This window comes from Schistocerca americana, chromosome 1 (assembly GCF_021461395.2).
Source record: "Schistocerca americana isolate TAMUIC-IGC-003095 chromosome 1, iqSchAmer2.1, whole genome shotgun sequence".
NCBI lineage: Eukaryota > Metazoa > Arthropoda > Insecta > Orthoptera > Acrididae > Schistocerca > Schistocerca americana.
Window position 1 is genome coordinate 913,937,074 of NC_060119.1, and position 27,155 is coordinate 913,964,228.

Here is a 27,155-nt window from a genome sequence, read left to right on the forward strand (position 1 = left end):
AAGGGAACTGCATTCAAGTATGACATAAGGAGTTGGATATGCAACACTGGCACTCTTTTGAGCACTCGCTACATGAGGGACACCTACGTTGTACCTAGTCTTCTGTGGTAGGATATATGATATCTGCCAATGCTTTAGTTTGGTGTCTCGTTCACTGAGCACTTCAGACACACCATGCTTGAGTGTACTGCATGCACTGCGATAATCTTTGTTTATAAGTTGTGGTAAGATGGTTTCAGTTTTGTTAAGCCCCTCTTGATAGCCATGTAGCTGCTTTACAGTCTTTATTTTGTCCCTCATTTGATTGAGCAGGAGCTTTGAACTATGTTCTTATCATCTGATGATTTGTGTGAGAGAATTTTTTTTACATGTAGAAATCATGAAGGATTTCATTTTTGCTTTTCATCTTTTCCTCATAAATGTACTCCATAATACAGCCTTATTTCGGTAAATTTTCACATTTTTTGCCCATTTTTATTCCATTTTCTATTTTTCATATTGCTTTTCATCTCTCCCAGCACCTCATCTACACTGAGGTGACAAAAGTCATTGGATACCTCCCAACACCGTGTTGGACCTTCTTTTGCCCAGCATAGAGCAGTAACTTGACACTGCAATGACTCCACAAGTCAATTAAAGTACCCTACAGAAATATCGAGTCTTGCTGCCCCTAAAGCTGTCCATAATTGCAAAATTGCTGCCAGTGCAGGATTTTGTGCGTCAACTGACCTCTTGCTTATGTTTCATGTCAGGCAGTCTGGGTGGCCAAATCATTTGTGCGAATTGTCTAGAATGTTCTTTAAACCAATCACAAAATATTGTGTGTCTGTGACATGGCACATTGTTATCCATAAGAATTCTGTTATTGTTTGGGAACATGAAGTCTGTGAATGGCCGCAAATGGTCTCTAAGTAGCCAAACAGGACCATTTCCAGTCAAAGATCAGTTCAGTTGGATCAGGGGTCCCAGTCCATTCCATGTAAACACAGCACACACCATTATGGAGCCATGACCATCTTTCACAGTTGCTCGTTGACAACTTGGGTCCATGGCTTCTGGCAGTCTGTGCCACACTAAGAGTCCTATCATCAGCTCTTACCAACTGAAATCAGGACTCATCTGACCGGGCCACTGTGACACTGTGGATCTCAGAATATTGAATTTCCTAATGATTTCTAAAATGGAATGTCCCATGCATCTAGCTCCATCTACCATTCGACATTCAAAGTCTGTTAATTCATATCGTGAGGCCATAATCGTGTTGGATACCTTTTCACATAAATCACCTGAGTATAAATGACAGCTCCGCCAATGCACTGCCATTTATACCTAGAATACACGATACTAGCTCCATCCGTATATGTGGATATTGCTGTTCCATGACTTCTGTCACCTTGTGTATGTCTTTGTGCCACTGCTTCTCATCCTCCACTGATCCATGTCTCTCATAAGCATATTTATTGTTTAGTGAGCTCACTCCAAATATACCCTTGCTTCCCAGAAATTTGTTCTAGCTTTGGTCTTAATTACCTGGATTGTTCCTTGATGTTACTAGATACATTGTCCAGTAACATTAATGTGACCACGTGTCAAATGCCAGAACAACCACCTCTTACAGCGCAGATCACTGCTAGACATGCAGGAAGAGAGCAATTGAGGTTCTGGAAGGTACCAATAAAGAGATGGAGCTGTGCTGACTCCAGTGCCTTGCTCATTCTCAGTTGAGGATCCATAACATGAAACAGCTCAGTCAAAATGGTCCCACACATTCCTGATTGGGTTTAAATCTGAGGAGTTGGATGGCCTGAGGAGTATGAGAAACTCAACCTGATGTTCTTCAAAACACACATACAGTGCAAGCTGTGTGACGCATTGCATTGTTCTGGTGGTAGATGCCATCATGCCAAGGATAAGGGTGGACATGGTCCTCAAAGATATAATCATAGTTGTGTTGATCCATTGTGCCTTCCAGAATGACAATGTCATTCACAAAACATTCCCCAAACTATAATGCATGCAGGGTATTTGCTTTTAGATGTTTCACACTGCACGCACCGACAGTCATCTGTCCAATGGATCATAAAATGTGATTCATTTGAAAAGGGCACCTGTTCCAACTCAGTGGTCATCCGTTCCAATTCCAGCCTTCATTGTTGAAGAGAAGTAGCATGCTGAGGAGGCCCATTTCCAGCAATGACAGTTGATACTTCTGTTGGTAGCCCTTTGGTTCATTTTGGCAGTCAGCTGCTCACCAGTTATGCATCCGTTTCCTCATATACATATCCACAGCCATCATTCACACCTGTCATCTACAATCCATGGCAGACCACGGTTGCCTCGGAGCCAGTTTCGGATAGCATGATTTTGCCATGCATGGTATACTTTCACCACAGTCACATGTGAACAGTTTACAAACTTAGCCATTCTGAAATACTTTCATCCTAGGCCTAGAAGCCGATTATCCTGCCCTTTTGGACATCAGATAAATTGCTCCATTTTCACATTATGATAACAACTGCACTGTTTTCCATGTACCACGACAGGCTCTATACAAGCAAACCCCCACCCCCACCCGCAACCCTCCATCCCGAGTCTACAAGTGCTGCCATCTGCTGTGTGTGAATGGTACTTAACATCAAATATAGGCAGTGGTAACATTAATGTATCTGGACCCTGTAATATTTCTATTGACCATGGGAAAAATGCAACAGCTGATTTAAAATTATTAAGTACTAAACAGATAGCTTCTCTATGAAACACAATCTATACTATCAAACAGGATGTTGTGAAAACTGTGAAACAGAATATTTACTTTCAACTTCATCAATACAAAACCAAAAAATAAATGAATTGGTTCACTGGAAATGAATATCTACATCTGTACTCTGCAAATCACTGTGAGGTGCATAGCGGAGAGTATGTCCCATTGTATCAATTATTAGGGTTTCCTCCTGTTCCGTTCATTTATGAAGCTAGGGAACGATTCCATTCACACATGGAGCATGGGAAGAATGATTGTTTAAATTACCCTGCACTGCAGTAATTATTCTGATCTTATCCTCATAATCTCTATGTCTGCAATACCTGGGGGATTATAACATAATTCTAGAGTCATCATTTAGAGCTGGTTCTTGAAATTTTGTTAAAAGAATTTTTCTAGATAGTTTTTGTTTATCTTCAAGAATCTTCCAGTTCAGTTCCTTCAGTATCTCTGTGACACTCTCCCATGGATGAAACAAATCTATGACCATTTGTGCTGCCCTTCCCTAAATATGTTCAATATCCCCTGTTAGTCATCTTTGGTATGCATCCCACACACTACAGTAATATTCTAGAACCAGTCACATGAGTGATTTGTAAACTATCTCCTTTGTAGACCGATTGAACTTCACCAGTATTCTACCAATAAACTGAAGTCTAAGTCTACCACATGAGCCCATGTGATTATTCCATTTCACATCCCTACAAAGTGGTACACCCAGGTATTTGTATGAGTTGGCTGATTCCAACAGTGACCATTGATATTTTAGTCATATATTACTACATTGTTTAGTGAAGTGCATAATTTTACATTTCTGAACATTTAAAGCAAGTTTCCAATCTCTGCACCACTTTGAAATCTTATCAAGATATGACTGAATATTTATGCAGCTTCTTTCAGATAGTACATAATTACAGATAATTGCATCATCTCCAAAAAACATGATGTTACTATTAATATTTTCAGCAAGGTCATTAACGCGAACAGCAGAGGTCCCAACACATTTTCCTGGGGTACACCAGAAGTTGCTTCTACATCTGACAATGACTCTCCATCCAAGATAACATGCTGTGTCCCTCCTACCAAAAAGTCCTCAATCCAGTCACAAATTTCACTTGATACCCCAAATGATCATACTCTTGACAGGAAGTGTAGGTGTGGTACTGAGTTAAATGCTTTTTAGACATCAAGAAATACTGCATCTACCTGACTGCCTTGATCCAAAGCTTTCAGTATGTCATGAGGAAGGTGCAAGTTGAGTTTCACATGGCCAGTGTTTTCTGAATCAATGCTGGTTGGCATTGAGGTGATTCTGTTCAAGATACCTCATTATATTTAAGCCCAAAATATGTTCTAAGATTCTGCACTAAATTGATGTCAAGGATATTGGACGGTAGTTTTGTGGATGACTTCTACTACCCTTCTGGCAGGCAGGTGTGACCTGTGCTTTTTTCAGAGAACTGGACACAGTTTTTGCTAACTCAGCTGCAAATTCAGTACAGACTGACAGGGATTCTGTTGGGCTTGGAGCTGTGTTCAATTTCAATGATTCCAGCTGTTTCTCAACTCCACAGACACTAATACTTATTTCATTAGTCTTTTCAATGGTACAAGGATTAAATTGGGGCAATTCTCCTGGGTTTTCCTTCGTAAAGGTATATCTGAGCAACCAGTATTCATAATACTTTGTGGTAGATAAGCACGAGAAGAATGAAGACTTCTGTCTCGTATCCTGTCTCCTGTGAATTATAGGATGATGATAAAATATTTCACAACTGATACCATTAAATGCTTATCACATACATCATCACTATGTTGTTGGTAATGAAAGTCTCAGTGAATATTGCTACAGTGAAATGCCATTTGCATTTTTCAGAAATCATTCATAAAATTGTATATCTATTATCACTGCTTCAACATTCTTCTCTGACATCTTGAGCTGTGTCTTACTGTAGAAATAAAAAAAAAAAAAAATACACACGAAAAAAGGAGACAAAAGTCAATTTCATTGAGAAAACTGTTTCCCACAGATGAGTCCTTGTTAATGTTCGAGCAGAATCATAAAAGACTTCTCCTGGATAAAATAATATTCCTTTCTGTTGTTATTGGTACACAAAGTTGGTAATCAACAGATACTTGTTGTACAGTTTTTCCATTTCTTTATGAGAACTCAGATTGTACATATTATGAAAAATTGACTTTCTTGTTCCCTAAAACTGTACTACATTCTGAATTTTTTGAGAAAAAGCTATATTTATTTAAAAACACTTTGTTTGCCATAACATAACACACATGAGAAATCTGGCATACTTTCACAAAGTGAAAATATTATGCTACATCACTAATGGTAACACATAATTATCTTAAATCATTGGAGTTCTTATACCTTTGACAGAATACTTGATTAGAAAGTTTTCTTTACTTTTTGTTCATAGTTCCTCTTGTATGCCAATGTCTTTTATACTGTTCTTCATTTTTATTTCTACTGAGTTCTTAGTTATTCATTTCTTCCTCAAGTCATTAAAGAATGGGAAACTACAATGTATTAATCTGTTTCCATTCTCTAATTGGCCCCATTTTACAACTATATCTGTTTTTTATTTCCAATACAATTAATTGTCCTTCCTAGTATTGTATTTTTATATGCATGGATTAAACTTTGATCATTCAATTTACTCTCTCCAGAGACGTAACTTCTCTACTTTGTGAACTTTTTTTATAAAAACATGATCATGTACTTGTACTTCTTAGTTACTCAGCTTTCTGTCCATGCACAAGGCATTGTAATAAGGCTTAAACACAAAGAAATTGTTTTCTCTTAATAGGAACCACATTAAAATACTATATTTCTGTTTCTCCTTGGTGTGTCCATTTTGATTTAAGAGTTTTTGTTGCAGATAATCTGACCATCAGAAGTGAAAGTCAATTTTATGCAGAGTTTGTGGACAACAAAGTTTCAGACAATGTTTTATTCACTGTTAAGGACTGAAATTGCTTCATTAGATAACATACTCATAAATAAATCACAACTACTATGTGTAACAGTTCACTGCATACAGAAATGCAATTTAAGAAACACTGAACTACAACATTGTAAGTTCAATAGTTTTTGATCACATTGCATCTTTGTTAAAAGGAGTTTAACACTGAACTGAGAGAAATATTTATCTGCCGGACATTGATTCTTCAATTTTTTGATTTATCCACTCGCGGTGTGCAGCAACATTTGTGTATACACCAGGTTTATTTGGCTGTCCACAGTCTTCACCCCAACTTATTATTCCATATAATGTAAACACTCCTGAAAATGAAAGTTACACATTAGGTAAGTGACTTTTTGCTTTACAAAATTTCAACATACAGAAAAAGATTTGTACTAATCTATAGAAAAAGGGTGTGTGTGTGTGTGTGGGGGGGGGGGGGGGGGGGTCTGTTTACACAGCTTTCTTGGAACAATGTGCCTTTAGTGAAAAGACCATTCTGGCAACAATCCATATACAAACATTACAAATGTTTCAGATAGACCACCAAACACCAAAACAGAAGACTGTTTGTTGGCCAGGAAAATATACTGGCACATGTTTTCTTTTCCAACATCCAGTGATTCCATTTATGATTCAGATACAGGAGAACTTCAGCAAAGAATACATGAACTGAACAGAGCAAGTTTGATAGTAAGGTTTAACTATTTAAGTACAGTAAGATCAAAGTGATGTAGAATCAGTATGTAAAGAGATTAATGATGAAGCTGTAAAAACAGTTGACACATTTGTATAGTTAGGACAAAATAAAACAACAAGGGGATGGACATTTAAAGAAATAAACAGGAGGGTAAAATGGCTTAGCATTCAGTTCTTCTTTGTTTGATTGTCTTTCTTGCTGTTGTTAAATCTTTCTGGGTTGTATTGTTGTGACCCATGAAACTTTTCCTTTCTAACATTCATCTTCAGAGATGTCCTCGGTTCTGCTGGGTCTTGGGGTTGACAATGGATGTCTGAGAGCAATGTAAATATTGTGAACAAGAAGATTGGTAGATGTTTACATGCAACTGTCAGAGATAAAACAAAACTATCAAACAATTGTTTCTCAAAGATAAAATTATCTGTAGATTCTATTGATCACTACTGCCCATGTATCACTGATTTTCATGGTTTCTTCTTTACAGTTAAAATTAACACAAGTTATATATTTTGATGGTTTCTCTATATAAGGGAAAAATAGTCCATCTCTGTAGATAAATTTTTTTGTTTCAGGAAAATTTACTTCATGATTCTCTGATCAAAGAGCATGCTCTGCTACAGCTCATTCTTCGATTTTGCCTAGTCAGCAAACCATTTTATGTTCCTTCAATTGTGTATTCATGTTTATTTTGGTAGTTAGAATATAGACCTTAGCACATGGAATTTTGTATACCCCATATGACTGTGTGGCAGCAGGCACAGTCCCTTATGCGGCAGTGGAAAGTCCTTGCTAACCAAGACATATTGATGCACATAGATCTGTTGAGGGATGGAGAGCATTCTGGAATCAAGGTGAAGACAAGCTATCAGAGGGCTAAGGTCCTGAAATAAAACCTTGGCGGGTGTCCAGGCCTTGACATGACAGTCACATCAGGACACTCGAGGGCTGTGGTCTGACAACCCCACAAAAAAGAAGAAGAAGAAAAAAAAAAAGAAATCAAATTATGGAAACTAAAAGGAGGAATAGCTGAATGGATCTTAAGCCTATGACCTTTGGCTATTGGATTTTGTAATGTAAGAACATTGTGAGTGGCAGGAAGGTTCAGACAGATCAAAAAAGAGATAGAGAACTACAGATCAGATATATTAGGATGAAGTGAAATAAGGTGGCTGGAATCTGGGGACATTCAAACACAAAATGGTGGAGTGCTGCTGTATGTAGGACAGACAAGTGAAGATGCAATGACTAGGAATGGTGTGGGGCTCTTCCTATCTAAAAACTACAAAAGTCGGTTAGTGGAGTGGATAGCAGTCTCAGAAAGGATAATAACCACACACATAACAAAAATTGTGTGAAACATCACTGTAATTCAATCCTTTACACCTACTTAAGTGGCTCAAGGAGAATTAAAAGAAGTATTTTATACACAGCTAAATGGAGTCCTTAACAAACTAACTGCAGAGATATAAAAATTTTAATAGGGGACTTGAATGCAATATCTGGTTTAGAAAATGGTGGGTATGAACACATCGTATGTGTACACAGAATTTGGAATTGAAATGCAAATAGTGAACTGCTGATAGATATGTGCTCTGAGCATGACCTAGTCATTCAAGTCACACTGATTCCACATCCCAACTGCCATAAGATAATGTGCATCTCATCAGATCACATAACATATTAAGCTATCTGTGTAACCAGTCGTTTATCAGTGGAATATTTCCTGAATGGCTGAAATATGCTGAAGTTAAGTCACTGTTTAAGAAGGGAGATAAAGAAATAGCATCAAATTTCCGTCCAATTTCACTGTTGCCAGCATTCTCAAAAATTTTCGAAAAAGTAATGTACAGTCGTCTTTATAACCATCTTATATCAAATAACATACTGTCAAAGTCACAGTTTGGATTTCTAAAAGGTTCTGATATTGAGAAGGCTATCTACACTTACAGTGAAAATGTGCTTAATTCATTAGACAAATTCATTAGACCAGGCAACTGGTATATTTTGTGATCTGTCAAAGGCATTTGACTGTGTAAATCACAATATCCTTTTAAGTAAACTAGAATATTATAGTGTAACAGGAAATGCTGCACAATGGTTCAAATCTTACATCTCTGGCAGGAAACAAAGGGTGTTATTAGGAAAGAGACATGTATCAAGCTATCAGGCATCATCCAACTGGGAATAATTACATGTGGGGTCCCACAAGGTTCCATTTTAGGGCCCTTACTTTTTCTTGTGTATATCAATGACCTTTCATCAGTAACATTACCAGATGCCAAGTTTGTTTTGTTTGCCGATGATACAAACATTGCAATAAATAGCTAATCAAGTGTAGTCTTAGAAAGATCAGCCAATAAAATATTTGTGGACATTAATCACTGGTTCCTAGCCAATTCTTTGTCACTAAACTTTGAAAAAACACACTACATGCAGTTCAGAACTTGTAAGGGGTGTCCCAAGAGTATATGTCTAACATACGATGACAAGAAGATAGAAGAAGTGGACAGTGTTAAATTCTTGGGATTACAGCTTGGTAATAAATTCAACTGCGAGGAGCACACCACAGAACTGCTGAAGCGTCTTAACAAATCTCTGTTTGCAATGCGAATTTTGTCAGACATAGGGGATATAAAAAAAAAGCTGGCATACTACGCTTACTTTCATTCCATAATGTCATATGGGATTATTTTTTGGGGTAATTCATCAAGCCAAGCTAAAGCTTTCCGGGCACAAAAAAGTGCAGTAAGAGTTATATGTGGTGTGAACTCAAGAACATCCTGCAGAAACCTGTTTAGGGAACTAGGGATACTAACTACTGCTTCCCAATATATTTATTCCTTAATGAAATTTGTCATTAAAAATATATCACTTTTTCAAACCAATAACGCAATTCATGGAATCAATACTAGAAATAAGAATATTCTTCACAAGGATTTAAAGTCACTTAGTCTTGTACAAAAAGGTGTGCATTATTCAGGAACACACATTTTCAATAACTTGCCAGCAGCCATAAAAAGCTTAACAACCAATGAAATTCAGTTTAAGAGAAGCCTAAAGGATTTATTGGTGGCCAACTCCTTCTACTCCATTGATGAATTTCTTAGTAAAACCAACTGATTTGTATATAAGTACAACATAACTTCTGCACAATTTCAATGCAGTAATGTATTCATTGAAAATTTGTGTGTGTGTGTGTGTGTGTGTGTGTGTGTGTGTGTGTGTGTGTGTAAGTATAATCTAACTTCTGCACCATTTCAGTGCAGTAATGTGTTCATTGTAAATAGGTATTACAGTAGTTGTATTACATGTTTATTACCTTATAAATAGATAAAAAACTTTTTCATTTTAAATTCAGTGCATTAGTATTTGTAAAATGATGATCATTCCACTTGGGACCTGTGGAATGGTACGTTAGCTTATTTGTTTTAGTTGTAAATATTTGTCATGTATTGTTGTTTTTCTGACATGTTCCACATCCTGGAGGACCTCCTCACTACGGATCAATTGGAATGAAAGTAAATCTAATCTAATCTAAAACTGCAAATCAAATAGATCACATAGTTGCAAACTATAAATTTTGCCACTTTCTGATAAATGTCAGAAATAAGAGAGGAGCAGACATGGGAAGCCACCACCCCCTATGTTGACTGAGTTCAGATTGAAGATTGTGGCAAATACAACCAAGTCACAGGGCCAAAAAAATAGATTAGGTGGTGTTAAAAGTTCATCATATCAAAGAAAGACTTGCCCTTTAACGATGAAACAGATTCTAGGTCCTCTCTCAGGAAAACTTTAGGCAGGAAGGAACTGAAACAGGTTGTAAAAGATTTAAAGCCAACTATCAACACACATCAAAAAAAGTTTTGCATCATCTCAGTTCTGAGAGTTCCGGAACCTGTACAGAAAACTGGAGTAGAGATTAACATAAACATAATTTCTGTACTTTTTTGCTTATGAAAACCACACATTGCATGTTGTACCACCATACAGTGAGACCTTCAGAGGTGGCGGTCCAGATTGCTGTACACACCAATGCTTCTAAATACCCAGTAGCACATGCTCTTGCACTGATGCATGCCTGTATTCACTGTGGCATACTATCCACAAGTTCATCAAGCCACATAATGCCACCCCAAAACAGAAGGGAACCTCCACCTTGCTGCACTCGCTGGACAGTGAGTCTAAGGTGTTCAGCCTGACCAGGTTGCCTCCATACATGTCTCCAATGACTGTCTTGTTGAAGGCATATGGAACACTCATCGGTGAAGAGAACGTTATGCCAATCCTGAGCAGTCCATTCCATATGTTGTTGGGCCGATCTGTACCTTGCTGCATGGTGTTGTGGTTGCAAACATGGACCTCAGCATAGATGTTGGGAGTGAAGTTGCACATCACGCAGCTTGTTGCGCACAGTTTGAGTCGTTAACACGACGTTCTGTGGCCGCACCATGGTGGCATTGGTGTCAGGGTTCCTCTGTGCCGTAATCCATAGGTAGCGGCCACCCACTGCAGTATTAGCCCTCGGGTGGCCTGAGTGAGGCATGTCATCGACACTTCCTGTCTCTCTGTATCTCCTCCTTTTCCGAACAACATCGCTTTGGTTCACTCTGAGATGCCTTGACACTTCCCTTGTTGAGAGCCCTTCCTGGCACAAAGTAACATTGGGGACTAGATCAAACTGCAGTACTAACCATCTAGGCATGACTGAATCGCAGACAGCATGACCTGTGTACCTCCTTTCTGGTGGAATGACTGGAACTGATCGGCTGTTGGACCCCCTCTGTCTAATAGGTGCTGCTCATACATGGTTGTTTACATCTTTGGGAGGGTTTAGTGACATTCTCAACAGTCAAAGGGACTGTGTCTGTGATACAGTATCCACAGTTAACATCTATCTTCAGGAGTTCTGGGAACTGGGGTGATGCAAAACTTTTTTTGATGTGTGTAGGTGCTGGAGAGAGCATCTTAGGATTTAAGACACATCAAAGAAAAGAATGGATTTTTGATTATATGTGGAATTAAATTAGCTGCAGGAAAGTACTAACACAAAAGATAAGTCTTTGTAAGACAAGAACAAGAAGACTAAAGCATAAAGAATACAATGTGGCAAACAAAACAATGAAAACAGAGATAAGGAGAGATAAAAGGAAATGGATAGATTAGCAGGTACAGTTAGCAGAAGAGGCAGCAGGACAGCTAAATATAAAGGAGCTGTGCAGTATCACTAAATTATTCTCAACGTAGAGATTTAGACGTGAAGTACCAGTTAAGAGCAAAGAAGGGGTGATGGTTGTAACCCAACACACACAGCTACAGATATGGGGGGAGCATTTCGAGGAGCTGTTAAATCATGAAGACAACTACCAACAACAGGTGAAAGATTTTTCAGAGGAAGTTGAAGCAGATGAAAATATAAATCTGCAGTGAGTGAAATTAGGACTGCTTTGAGAAGTCTAAAAAGTGCAAAGGCTCCAGACCTAAACAAGGTAGCATCTGAGCTCTTAAAAGATGATACTGAAAGTAGTGCTAAAAAGCTCCATCTCTTGCTGAAGAGAAGTCCCGAAAGCAGAGGAAAAATGGATTGGTGGTAAACCTTTCATAAAAAGGAAATTTGTCGGATTGTAACAGCTGGCATAGTATTACATTTCTGTCAGTGTCCAGTAAGGTCCTCACCAGCTATTTTAAATAGGATCAAATATTCACTTGAATACTGACTGCTTAAAGAAGAGGTCAGTTAAAACAAATGTGTCCTTAGATAAATTTATAACTCTGTTACATAAATAAGAAACTGAAAAACTGCTTAAGAGACTAGTTATATTGCTGACTTCAATGTAGATGTAAGAACTGATGACAAATTTGCTTCACATTTAAGGAAACTTATTGCTACAAATGGACTAAATCTAAAATTTGACCACTGCACAAGAGTTACAGCAACTACTTCAATGATAATACTGTAACTAATTCTAATTCCAGTTTCAAAGAAAAATTTATTTTAGATTTAGGAGTATCACACAATGCAGCACTACTTGTATCATTATCAAAATTAAATTTAGGCAGCGCAACAAACAGATGTAGTAACTTTAGCCGAAAAAACGTGGAAGCATTCATTAAAAAACTATGCCTCACTGTATGGCTGCTCAGCCAACACAGTTCAACAAATGACAACTACAATAACTTTTCAATTGATTTCATGAGCATATTCAGCTAATGCTTCCCTTTTGTAACAGTGTGGACTGAATCTCATGAAAGTAGTTCATGGCTAAGAAAAGGAATTAGTGTGTCTAACATTAAGAAGAGGAAATTGCATATGGACAAAAGTCAATTTAAATCCTGGATTTCTTAAAGATGTGAGCACATACAAAAAACATTTGACAAAGTAGGTAAACTAGAAAAGCATACTGCAAACAATACATTCATTTTAAGTGCAAAAAATAAATCCAAAGCTATTTGGTCTGTTATAAGAAGTGAGGTTGGCAGTGAACTGTAGAGAAAATGTCCCTTTAAACTAATGATAAAGGTAGGATAGTTGCAGATCTCAGTGCGGTATGTGAATCCTTTTAGTTTCTTCATTAGTTGTAACCAAATGGGTGACTGCTCACTACCAAGTAAAATTCCTAGTATGGCAGAGAAAACCTGCTCGGGTCTTAAATTTTCAGCTGTTTCAAGCACTGATCTTATTAAAATCATTATGTCCCTATAAAGTTTAAACTCAGTGGGTTGGGATGAGGTTCCCACCAGAATAATAAAATCAGTACATTATAGTGTTGTACATCCACTCTCACTCATAATCAACCAGTCTTTTGAAGAGGGATGTTTTTCAGATTAGTTAAAATATGCCGAAGTTCTGCTAATTCGTAAAAAGGTCAAACAGGATGAAATGGGAAACTATAGGCATACCTCATTGTTACCAATTTCTTCAAAAATGTTCGAAAGAGCTGCATGTGACCAAATAGAAAATTATAATTCATCCCACATATTATTTTACACAATCAGTATGCAGCGCAACCCATGCAATAAATGAATTGGTCACAGAAGTTCGCAGTTGTGTCAATAATAAAATGTGTGCATCAGGCATCTTTTGCGATCTTAACAAACCCTTTGGCACTGTAAACCATGACCAGCATCTTCAAAAACTGATTAACTATGGTTTTCAAGGAAAATCTCTTTGTTGGATGTCATTATACTTAGCAAACAGAAACCAGAGAGTACTTGTTAATAACAGTGGCAAGAAATTCGTTTTTGGATGGAAACACCTACAATTAGGTGTTCCAAAAGTCTCAATAATAGGGCCACTACTATTTTTGTATTACATCAATGATATGCTATGCCAGGTTGAGTCAAGATACCATACTATACACAGATGATTCAACAGTGATAGTCTGCTGTAAAACCGATGAAGACTTAATCTGTTGTATTAAACAGATGCTTGGGGAAGTGGAGGCATGAGTAAAAAATAAAAATTTGAAATACAACTTTGCAGAAACAGAAATTATTCATTTCACCACAAAACAATCAGCACAATGTACAACTGAGATTAGCTATGTGGACAAAAAATTGGACACCGCAAGCTGTCAAATTCCTTGGTGTGTTTAATAAATATGTTGTGGAGTGATCTCAGTTGACTGAACAGTCTTGTGTATGTCATGAAGGTCTTATCTAGCACCACTGACTTAGTCGTTAAGAAATCTGTATTTTATGCATATTTTGTTTCAGTAGTAAAGTTTTCTGAGGGCCTGAGGAAACTAATCTCCTGAAAGTCTTTAGGCTACAAAAAAAAAAAAAAAAAAAGACTGTCCAAGCAATGGTGAGAGCTAAAAAGAATAAAAACTTCTAACCTCTATTTGAAAAACAAGATCTACTCTCCATTCCAAGCATGTGTAAATATGAGATTCTCATTTTCACAAAGACAAACCAACAACTTTTTGAGGACAACTGCTTCCTGCTGCAATATGAGACTAGATCTAGGGGAAGTTACATGCTACCTACCCACAGTCTCAAACTATATGAAAAAACTTCACTCAACATGGGCATGAAATTTGTAAATAAAACCTGTAAGGGGAAAAGTGACCCAGAGCTAAGAAATACTGAAGACCTAGAAAAATATTTTAAAATAAATGCTACTATAGTGTAGTAGATTTCTTTATGTATAATATAATCTCCCTATAAAAAGTAACACTATAGAAATTATAACCATAGATTTTTTTAAAAGAATTATTGTCGCCTTATTTATTAGTCAGCTTAAAATTGACAAGTCACGTATGTCACAATCTTTGATTGTGTGAGGCATGCAACACCGGACCTACAATATTTCTGAACTGGGGACAAAAATTAATAGTGACACCCCCCTTTCCCTCCCACTTGTGCGTTTGAGATAGGATGTAAAAAAAAAGTTTTTTTTTCAAAAATATGTTCATTTTGTAGCACACATCTTTCTGAAGATTTTGATATATTAAACATATATGTTCGAGGAAATGTAAGGCACATTATTTGGTCTCAAGTGTGCCAAAGTGCAGAGCAATACCTCTTCGCTCAGCATTCTTCTATCGCATGTCACTGTATTTGACTCTCTGGAATTCAAACATTTATATTTTGCAATGGAAGCCAACAAACCTGTATTCAGCACTGTGGAAATTAAAATGTTCTGTGGTGCCTCTTCTGCTGCCAGTTGGCTGGTTTGACATCCTACCCCCTTACAAAAAGCTCACAATTAATGCTGAGCAGGATTATTTGTGACCAAGAGAATAAGAACTCTTTAGAAAATTTGCACTCTTTATTGCCTATTAGCTAATAACTTTCTGTTTTGTGTGGCATAAAATTAAATATAGGAAACATAAAACCAGTAAAGACAAGAGACAAGCAAAACAGTACACATTTCTTCAATGCTTAGGTCTATGCATTTTTCTCTCTCTAATCTGGCTAAAGCTTTACATGGCATACTTTCCTTTCTGCAACAGAATCTATTGCCTCATCAAAGTTTGCCAAACTTTTTGCTACATGAAAAATCAAAATGTCATTGTCATTGATACTGAAAAAGCTGTTAATATGAACTGTACCCAAGAGTCGTGTAGTTTCTCTATTTGATTACATCTATTTTTTTACTGTCTGTTAGATAAAATGAAATAAGCCTTCCTAATATTGCAGCAATTGTAACACATGCCAAATAGGCGAGACTGTTTTAGTATAAACGGTCAATTTTATCTACCTCATTTACATAAATAATATGACAGAATATAATTCATGAAGTACCAATATCAAATACTTATTAGAACTATTACAAGCAAAAAGGTTTATGTTAGGAAATAGTTTCACATTTTACTCATAAGCTCCAGTTTCTCAAGCATGAGAAAGTAGTAGTACAAAGTTTTTATATAAATTTGAAATTGTAATATTCTTCCATATAATTTATTTGATGTCACCATCTCTTTTCCTTCCTCGTATTAAGAAACAATCTTGTTATCAAACTTCTTGGCAGATTAAAACTATGTGCCCGACCAAGACTCGAACTCCGGTCCTTTGCCTTTCGCGGGCAAGTGCTCTACCATCTGAGCTACCGAAGCACGACTCACGCCCGGTCCTCACAGCTTTACTTCTGCCAGTATCTCGTCTCCTACCTTCCAAACTTTACAGAAGCTCTCCTGCGAACCTTGCAGAACTAGCACTCCTGAAAGAAAGGATACTGCGGAGACATGGCTTAGCCACAGCCTGGGGAATGTTTCCAGAATGAGATTTTCACTCTGCAGCGGAGTGTGCGCTGATATGAAACTTCCTGGCAGATTAAAACCGTGTGCCCAACCAAGACTCCAACTTGGGACCTTTGCCTTTCGCGGGCAAGTGCTTTGAGGACCGGGCGTGAGTCGTGCTTCGGTAGCTCAGATGGTAGAGCACTTGCCCGCGAAAGGCAAAGGTCCTGAGTTCGAGTCTTGGTTGGGCACACAGTTTTAATCTGCCAGGAAGTTTCATATCAGTGCACACTCCGCTGCAGAGTGAAAATCTCATTCTGGAATCTTGTTATCACTAATTCTGCAACTGTTCCTGCCATTGTCAAAACTTATTTTCTGTTTAACTTCACTAACCCTGTCAGAATTACTGGTTCTCTGGATAGGCATTATTACGTGTTCATACAACATGTTTTCCAAGCTATTCCGAGAATAGAACTTAAGTGGCTGCTAACTAGGGACCATACAATTGACCCTTAGTAGTGTAGCATTCTGGCAAAAACTTTCGGACAAAATTTCATTTTCTTGGATACACTAGATGATAATATGTAATCTTTCTTACCTGTTAGTCATTTATTTCCACTCTGGTAGTCTTTATCTATGTATTTCGCTAATAGCTATAACACTGCTTATCATTCACACATCCAATCAACCAAATAAACAAACAGTAATTGGTATTCATCCATTTGGGATTATTCAGCTCAGCTTGTTTAGCCCCGTCCCCTTTTGTCTGTGGGAAAGGTTTTTATTTCTTGAGGTGACAGGGATTCCCCTGGCAAAGATATCATGTACACCAAGCATGCATTCAAAAATCAACTTATGATTTGTTCAGAAATCAACTTAGAATGTGTTCAAAAACGTTCAAAACCAACAGGGATGCATTTCAAAATCATATGAATATTCAATAGACCAATGTGTTCTTGCCACCCAGGGGAGATACTCCAATCCCCCCCACCCCACCCAGCTCCATGCCACAGATCCGAGCCTGAAGGCATGTTATCTGATAATGAAAATTTGATTTGATTTGTGCACAACACAGTTGTGTTGATCTTATAAATTCTCTTAGAATCATATTAGAGCAATGCAAAGAATGCTAGGCACCCATGTACCTGGCATTCATTGATTTTGAAAAGGCCTTCAATTCTGTGAAACAAATACTGTGGCAGGTGTTGTAGAAGTATGGTATATCACAAAAGATTCTAATCATCTTCAAAGATCCATATGATGGCTACAAATTTTGTGTGCTCCACAAGGGAAGTCTCATAGAATCAACAGAGGTAACAACAGGAGTCCAGCAGGGTTGTATGTTGTCACCAATGCTCTTTCTACCTGTCCTTCACTTGGTTATGAGAAGTCATAGCAGACAGGAGACAAGGAATCAAATGGGGAATCCATGAATGTCTTGAGGATTTTGAGTTCACAGACAACACAGTTTTATTAGTCCAAAGGCTCACAGGTGTGAAGACTAAATTAAATTCACCAAAAGAAGAAAGGCAGAGGTTGCTGGCCTCAAGTTAAATATAAGCAAAACAAAGGAAAGATGATAAATTCTGGAAACATGGAAGTGCTACTGTTTATAGGGGAACAGCACGAGGAGATTGTCAGTTCATTCCAGTATGCTGGGTGGGTGGTGGGAGAAGATGATGAAACTAGAGGAGATGTGAAGAACCACATTAGAAAGGCAAATGCTGCCTTCATACAACCAAAACCATTAAAATAATACATACCAACAGAAACATTACATGCAAAACTAAAATTTGTATTTTTAATACAAATGTGAATGCTGTCTCCTTTACAATAGTTAAAGCTCGAAAGTAGACAGGATGGTAATGTCACCATTACAAAGATTCATAAATAGTTGTCTCCAGCGCATTATAAATATCTGGAGGGAGGAAAAAAAAAGAGAGAGAATCTCTGAAGAAAAATGAACTACATCCCTACACAAGAACAGAAATATGAGGGAAAGTGGAGATGACTGGGACAGACATTAAGGAAGCCAGACAGAGCAGCTGAGAAGAAGGCATCGAAATGGAATCCCCAAGGAACAAGGAAGAGAGGCATGTCTAGAGATATGTAGAAGTTGATGGTGGAAGGGGAGAAATGAAGGGTTGACAAGACCAGAGTGAAATTGAGGGAAATGGTTGAAGACCTAGATGGATGGCCAGTTCTCCTGGATGCCCTATGCCTCCATAGGGACCAAAGTAAATAAGTCAAGTAAGATGTACACTGGTACAGGAGAGTGTTTATCCTTTACAGGTATATTTTCTTTGTTAGTGTAGAAACTGGCCTGATGTCATGTTTCATTAAAACCTTCTCAATCTGATCAGTTGCTTTTTTAGCAAAAAGGAAACAAGCTGTGTTCTTCCATCATTGTGTTATTTCCTTGTCTTTGGTCCTACTGTTATTTAGTCACAGAACTCTCCTCACTTCTTTTCCTGAATAGCCATTTTCTCAAAAGCCTGTTTCAAATGTTTTAAAGCAAGTGTCCAGGTGTTCTGACATGGAAATTCTTTTGGCTCTGTTGACAAGACTTTTGACGACAGCACTTGTTTGTTGTGGACGATGGTTGGCATTCTCACATAAATATCTGTCCATATGTGTGACTTTCTCAAAAACTTTATGTTCCAACCTTCCATCAGTCTGACTCATAATTAACACATCCAGGAAGTTGTCATTTTCCATCTCCATGGCCAACTGGACTTTTGGATTTATATTATTTAGATAACAAAAGAGTTCTTCCAAACACCTTTTACCATGTGACTAAACCATAACTGTGTCCTCCAAAAACCATTACCATTAAGATGGTTTCTTATTTGCTTATCTGAGGGCTGATTGTTCGAATTTTTCAGAATAAAAATCAGTGATTGCATATACTCAGTAGTATACCAACTGCAACACCATCAACTTGCTCATCAAATTCATCATCCCATTTTAAATGGTCTATGAGTAAATGGAATGAAAATGACAATGGAATATTCTTCCTGGATATTTAGTTATGAGACAGACTGATGAGAGGTCGGAACATAAAGTTTTTCAGAAAGTCAAACACACAGGCAGATATTTATGCAGGAACTCCAACCATCATCCACAACAATCAAGGAGTGCCATCAGTAGTCTTGTCAACAGAACCAAGAGAATTTGCATGCTGGAACACCTGGATACCTATTTAAAACATCTGATGCTGGATTTGAGATTATTGCTACTAATGAAAATAAGTAAATACAGTTCTATGATCAAATAACAGTAAGCCAAAGGACAAGGAAATTACACAGTGATGGAAGAACACAGTTTCTTTCCCTTTTATTAAAAAAGTAACTGTTCAGAAAAGGAAGATTTTATAGAAATGTCACATCAGACCAGTGTTTAGACAAACAGTGAAAATATACCTCTATTGGCATATGGGGTGTACATAATTCCCTATAAATGTTTTAAGGTCTATATTGGAACTACCAAAAGGACTGTGAATACACAACAGAAGGAACATAAAAGTGTTTGCTGACTAGTGATAGTAGAAAAATCAGCTACTGCAGAGCATGCTCTTCAATCAGGAAATGATGAAGAGGTTTTCTGACACAAAAATTTTATCTGCAATGATGAACTGATATCCACAGCTACATAAAGAAGCCATTGAAATATATATGCATGGGACTAATTTTAGCAGCAAAAAAGAAGCTATGATACTTGATCATATATGGAAAGTAGCACACAAAATAAATAAATAAATTTTATTCTTGACAAATGACAGTTCGGTAGCTGACTTTCATCTCCAACAAGGATAATCTCTGGTGATTACGAATAAACTTGTATCATGCCCCATTTTCACAACACACGTGCCATTCTCAGAAGTCTGACCCATCAATTGGCAAGATTCAGTGGAACCACTAGCACCTCTGAAGATGTCCAGCACAGCTTGGGATGAAATGTTAAGAACGGAAATGTTTTGTGGACCACAACCACACAAACCAGAAGATTTATTGGCAGATAAGACATCTGGTCTTGAAAGACTTCGTTGTGTGATCATTTTTTGCTGCTGTACTGCTCCTTGTTGGTCCCTGGTCCTGAGTTCAGTTACCTGCTGAATAAGGAACATCTTTCTCTTCTTCATGTTACTTCAGATTAATTGACTGCCATTTACTGCTGCCATTTCTAGGCTATTGTAAAATAAATGCATCATCCATCTCCTATAAGCAATTTACTGCTGCCATTTCTAGGCTATTGTAAAATAAATGCATCATCCATCTCCTATAAGCAATCTTAGTTGAGTATTTACAAATCATTTCATCAATGACATCCACACAATACTTCGTGGCCTTACAGAGCATAACAGTTTATGGTTCCTTGTTTCCTTCTTCACTCACTACTAATTTAGGATGCAGTGTGCTAAGAATAATGACATTTTTATTTTCTTCCCTTGGTATAGTGTTATGGTGCCTTTTGGCTTGTCAGTATTATTCAAGATGATGGTGTAATATAAGTCAGCATTGTACTTCTTAATGCAATTTAGGATATCTCACTGAATCTTGTTTATTGTTTCCACTAATGATACTTTTTTCTAATGAAGTTTCTTTGCAAGCTAAATGGGTTGTGAAGAAGTTTTTGCTTGTTATCTGCCCAGCCTTTCTCCTTATCAATGTAAGGAAAGGCATTGCAAATGTATTTGAAGCCTGTCCAAAACTGAAATCTGCTTTGTCAGGTTTGTTTGGCACAAATTAAGTAAACCTGCTTGCTTAAAATTAACTGCTCATCAATTCAAATATTTTCACCAGAGCAATAACAGTGTAAGTAGTTTCCCTTAGACTTGTTCCAAACTGCAGAAATATGAGTGAACATGTTGACAGGGATGTGGTGAGCTAGTGATGACTTCTCATTAAAGTGGAGGAAACTGATAAGTTTGTTGAATCTCTCTCTTGTCATTTTATCACTGATAGAATTAGGGCACCATGAATGCAACAAAAGATCATCCAGGGAAACATCATTAGCACAAAGAACATCTCTGGTGTGCATGGTAACAATCAAAGCCTCAAAATCCCCCACAACACAGTCCAAGTTGTGATATTTATTTCATTTCGATCATCTAATTCTGCCTTTTTTAATGACATATCATATCAGTTTAGAAAAAATATCAGAAGAAAATGATGATGGAGTCAGCCACATGGCAGAAAGTGGCTCCTTCTCTCTTCTTCAGGACATTCAAAGCAACCTTCCTTCCAAGCAGCAGTGTGTTAGCTACCTTTCCTTTGTTCTATCTCTATCAGCCATCATCACTATTAAGAAGTGGGGTTTTAAACTCTATTCCTTCACTGTTATGGAGAGAATTGGAATGTAAAGATGTCGAGTGATTGTAACTCCTCCCCATACTCACTACCTTCATCGTCAGTTGCCTCTGGCAGAAAACTGCCATCTGAATTCAAAGTAATTTTTTGATTCAGTATCAGAGTTCTCCAGAATATGATGAATCTCTTGATTAATAAGACATGCCAATACAACATAATTAAAAAACACACATTACAGTAGGAAACACCTGCTCGACTGATGAAGCAAATAACAATAGCTACACACAGGTGACAAATGACATGCCAGTGACCATCGTATAAATCTTTCCACGGTACCTAGCTCATCATTTGTTGACTGAAGCAAAATACAACTCATGTGCCTTTGTTGTTGTGGAAAGAGCAATACTGTAAAAAGGAGTTACTTCAGGGTTCAAATCACCGCTGCTGCTGTACAAAGTATACTTCACAAAATTTCCATAAAACCCTGAAATTTGTCAAAACAGACACAATAAAGAAAAGTCCTGAACTTTGGTGGAAAACTTTAAAAAATAAATAAAAGTTGAAAGGTGTCTAGTGCAAGAAGAACATGTACATCAACTGCTAAAATAGTTCAAAAATTGAATGAGCAATGAAAAGATGCCTATTGTGCATAACGAGAGTGAAAAGAGGGGGGGGGGGGGGGGGGGGGGGGGGTGTAATATTAGATTCTATTGGATTAGATTAGGTTAGTACTTGTTCCATAGATCATGACTACAACACTTCGTAATGATATGGAACGTGTCAGGCTAATAAAAGGTGTCAATACAAGATATTACATTACACAAAATATTACATGTCACTTAATAATTTTTTTTATGGGGGTTGGGGAAATTACCCACTTACTACATCCAAAAACTCATGTAATGAGTAGAAGGAGTTGCCGTTAAGAAATTCTTTTAATTTCCTTTTAAATGCTATATGGCTATCTGTCAGACTTTTGATGCTATTAGGTAAGTGACCAAAGACTTTTGTGGCAGCATAATTTACCTCCTTCTGAGCCAAAGTTAGATTTAACCTTGAGTAGTGAAGATCATCCTTTCTCCTAGTGTTGTAGCCATGTACACTGCTATCACTTTTGAATTCATTTGGATTGTTAATAACAAATTTCATAAGTGAATATATATATTGCGAGGCTACAGTGGATCTCTAGCTCTTTAAATAAGTGTCTGCAGGATGATCTTGGATGAGCTCCAGCAATTATTCTGATTACACGCTTTTGTGCAATGAACACTCTTTTACTCAATGATGAGTTACCCCAGAATATGATGCCATACAAAAGCAGAGAATGAAAATAGGCATGGTAAGCTAATTTACTCAGATGTATATCTCCAAAATTTGCAATGACCCTAATAGCATAAGTAGCTGAACTCAAACGTTTCAGCAGATCCTCAGTGTGTTTTTTCCATTTCAACCCCTCATCAATGCATACACCTAGAAATTTTGAATGTTCTACCTTAGCTACCGATTTCTGATAGAAGTCTATATTTATTAATGGTGTCATTCCATTTACTGTGTGGAACTATATATACTATGCTTTCTCAAAGTTTAATGAGAGCCCATTTGCAGAGAACCACTTAATGATTTTCTGAAAAACATCGTTTACAATTTCACGATTTAATTCTTGTCTGTTGGGTGTGATAGCTATACTAGTATCATCGGCAAAAAGTACTAGCTTTGCATCTTCGTGAATAGAGAATGGCAAGTCATTAATATATATTAAGAACAACAGAAGACCCAAGACTGAACCTTGCGGCACCCCATTGCTGATTGTTCCCCAGTTTGAGAAATCATCAGTTTTTTGCGTATTATGTGAACTGATCACTTCAACTTTCTGCACTCTTCCAGTTAGGTATGACTTCAACCATTTGGGCACTGTCCCATTCATGCCACAGTACTTGAGCTTATCTAGAAGTATTCCATGATTTACACAATCAAAAGCCTTTGATAGATCACAAAAAATCCCAACGGGTGACTTCCGGTTACTCAGAGCATTTAATATTTCATTAGTGAAAGTATATATAGCATTTTCCGTTGAAGAGCCCTTCTGGAAACCAAACTGACATTTTGTTAAAACTTTATTTTTACAAAGGTGTGAAGCTACTCTACAATAAATTACTTTTTCAAGACTTTTGGATAAGACAATCAGAAGAGAGAGTGGGCGGTAGTTGTTGACATCAGACGTATCCCCTTTTTTATATAGTGGTATAGCAATGGCATACTTCATTAATAACCTTTCTTAATGTAGCACAGTAGTTTTTATAATATTTGGCTGTTTCTGGGTCATTACTCTTTCTTGTTGTTAGATACAGTTCCCTTTTGTGGTTACAAGATATTTTTATTCCTTTAATAAGCCAATGTTTTTTTTCATGGTTTCTTATAATTAGATCTAACTACTTTCTTGGGGAAACAGTTTTCAAATTCTCTTACAAGTGTATCATGAAATAAGTTATATTTTAAATTAGCATCGGATTCCTTGTACACCTCATCCCAGTCTAACTGCTGAAGATTTTCTCTGAAATTTCTAATTGTTGAGTCATTAATTGAACGAACAACTTTGGAGGGTAGTTTTGAATTACTGAATGGAGCTATGTCATATACTGTAACTAGCTGAGCGTCATCGTGTTCAGAAAGCCCATTGTCAACAGGACAAGAATTTATGTTTTCAAACCTATCTTGGTCTATAAAAGTGTTATCTATCAATGTGCTGCTGTCCTTTACTATCTGAGTAGGAAAATTAATGACAGATGTCAAATTGAAAGAACTGAGCAAGATTTCCAGGTCATTCTTCCTATTACACTCTTTCAGTGAATCAACATTGAAGTCCCCACAAATAATAATTTGCTTTCCCCTATCAGACAGATTGCACAACAAGGCATCCACATTTTCCAGGAATAAATGAAAGTTTCCTGAAGGGGACCTATATACTGATACAATTATAAAAGAGCCCTCCTTCAGTTTAAGTTGACAGGCACATGCTTCTATATGTTGCTCTAGACAAAACTTTTATGTGTCTAAGCTTTCTACACAGCGATAACTTTTGACATATATGGTAACTCCTCCTCTCACCTTACTCTCTCTACTTATATGTGCAGCTAGTTTATAACCACTGATATTTAACTTTTCCATATCAGACACAATGTGATGCTCAGACAGGCATAGTATATCTATTACATTATCAGATTCAGTGTCATCTAAACAAACCAGGAGTTTATCTACTTTATTCTTCAGTCCTGGAATATTTTGGTGAGAAATGGTAACGTTATTTTTTACTTTGCTTTACTTTACTTTACTTTTGTGAGAATCTACTTTTTTCTTTAATCCACCAATATTTTCGTTAAATATGGTAACATTATTATTTACTTTCCTGTTGTGAGAATTTTGTGAGTTTTGGACCTCTTTAACACCTGCCTGTTTGATCTTCTCATTGGACACTGATATTAGTCTAAAAAAGAGGTACATACATGAGTACTAGTGTCCCCCCCTTATGGATTTCGCTAACAACCCTGCCAGGTTACCCTTCCATTTCCTATTGAGGTGTAGGCCATGCCTTGTGAAATCCCCCTTATCAATAACCTTGACAGGAACCAATCCAATGTCTGACAGAGTGGCTGCCCTATGCAACTGATCTAACTCCATATTTACCCTCCTGACAGAGCGGTTCAACTGGGGCTGATCATGCCGCACGAAAGCAGGCACCAGACCAACATTGGTATGGTTCGTTGCCGATTCTATTTTCACCAGGTCACACTCAATACCATAGCCCTGATCCCTATCAATCAAAGAGAAAAGACAGGAGTTCAGTTGAGGACTTGATGGTGATTGTTATGAAACTGAAATGAAGATGGGCTGCGCATAGTGAGGTAAAATATTTGGAGTGGGACTCAGGAGATTCTGTGTTGGATCCCTTTTGATAAACACACACACACAGGACAGCCTAATGTTAGATGGATTGACAATAGAGAAACAAGCAGGACAAACTCTGAAAGGAAAAGTTGAAGATCGTACTTTGTGGAGAGGTCTGGAAGAGGTCTATATCCAGCAATCAATGATAAATAGGTGGTGATCTTCTTAAAATTTCTTTATGCACCATACAATAAAGCATTATAGTTTTGCTGACCTATAGGCCTTCTGTAAATCAATAACTATCAAGCACTTTTGCTAGGGCACAATGCTCCACACTAGTATTGTATCAGCGGCAGTCAAATGAAAACAAGACAAATGCAAAAAATGTAAGTAAACCGTTTATTATTTTAAAAGTAATTGCCATAACTCTCAATAGATTTATCTCAATGTGAGGCAATGCTTTCATGGAAAAATGCTTGTGGTTGCCTATGGAACCATTATTATACCTAGGTGTATGCCTCTTCAACCAAAGCAAACCGATGGCCAAAAATTATTTCTTCACGGCTATATGGAAATTAGGTGGGTAGAGATTGCGATTGTATGGGGAATGTGTAAGGGCTTCTCAGAGAAACCTATGCAGCTTAGTCAAAACAACCTTGGGAACAAATGCGTGGGCATCACCCTGCAACATTCCTGGGCATCTGAACCTGAAAGCACACTTCAATTTTTGGGAATTGTCCACATACCACTGTGCATTACTTGTGGCATCGTGTTCCAGAAAGTCAATGAGCAGCAGGCCTTTGCAACCAAAGAAAGAGGTCACCATAACTCCCCTGGAGTGTGTATGCCTGGTGTTTCAACTACACTGAATCCTTCTATACAGCATTCATATTGATTTAACAATGATGCTGTTGTATATGCTCATATACAATGCTCTATAAGCATCCACTAAAATTAATTGCAATTAATTACATTAAATAGAAAAAATACTTAATTTTTGGATTTCCAACCAGGTGAGCTCATTAAAATTGTGAAATTTTTCAATGAATTCACCTGGCTGGAAACCAGAAAACTTTATATTAGTTCAACTCACTGAGAAAGACATCATCATACATTGTCCAGTCACATTAACATGACCCTCACCTATGTTTGATGTCAGTGTACAATAACCACTCATGAATGGCAGGTGGCAACACTAACAGTGAAGGGTATATAAAGCGTGTTGGGGGACATGGAAAACAGTGCAGTCATTGTCGTAATGTGGAAACAGACCAATTTATATGACATCAAAAAGGACATGATCATTGGCTTTTGGGCCAAAAGTAGAAGCATTTCCAAAATGGCTAAGTTTGTAGACTGTTTATGTGCCATCACGGTTAGACCAAAACCAGTGCTGAGGTGAATGCGATGTGCCACGGGCCATGGATGATAGGGTTGAAAAATAAGTGTGGAGGTGTGTATGGACAAATAGATGGGAAACTGTAAAGCAACTGACCATGCAGGTGAATCAAGGGGCTGCCAACATTGCTTCCTCAACAAACGTTCAGTGAACACTGCTGCATATGTGCCTCGGCAGCAGATTTGGTTGGTTGGTTTGGGGAAGAAGACCAGACGGCAGCAGATATCTGGTTCATGCGCCTTTGCTGATTGGTGTTGATTGGTGACAGAGGCTGGAATTTCCATGCTATTACTGCAACTGGATTTCCACTGAATTGTTACAGGTGGACTTTTAAGATGAATCACACTTTATAGCATCTGCAATGAACCATACAAATGTTGGCTTGATTCCTGCTTTCATGCAAGATGACCGGCCCCAATTGAACAGCTTTGTCAGGAGGG

General features: G+C 37.5%; 1 protein-coding gene across 3 annotated transcripts in view; it reads right to left on the reverse strand.

Moving 5' to 3' along the window:
• Positions 1 to 5,715: 5,715 nt before the first annotated feature.
• The window catches only part of LOC124615258 (serine protease svh-1-like), a 451,576-nt gene continuing 430,136 nt past the window's right edge, over positions 5,716 to 27,155 (reverse strand). For all 3 annotated transcript variants that reach the window (XM_047143026.1, XM_047143011.1, XM_047143016.1), the window contains one exon: positions 5,716 to 6,062. In XM_047143026.1, the coding sequence (XP_046998982.1) occupies positions 5,926 to 6,062 (137 nt within the window). In that variant the 3' untranslated portion in view covers positions 5,716 to 5,925. The remainder of the gene's footprint in view (positions 6,063 to 27,155) is intronic.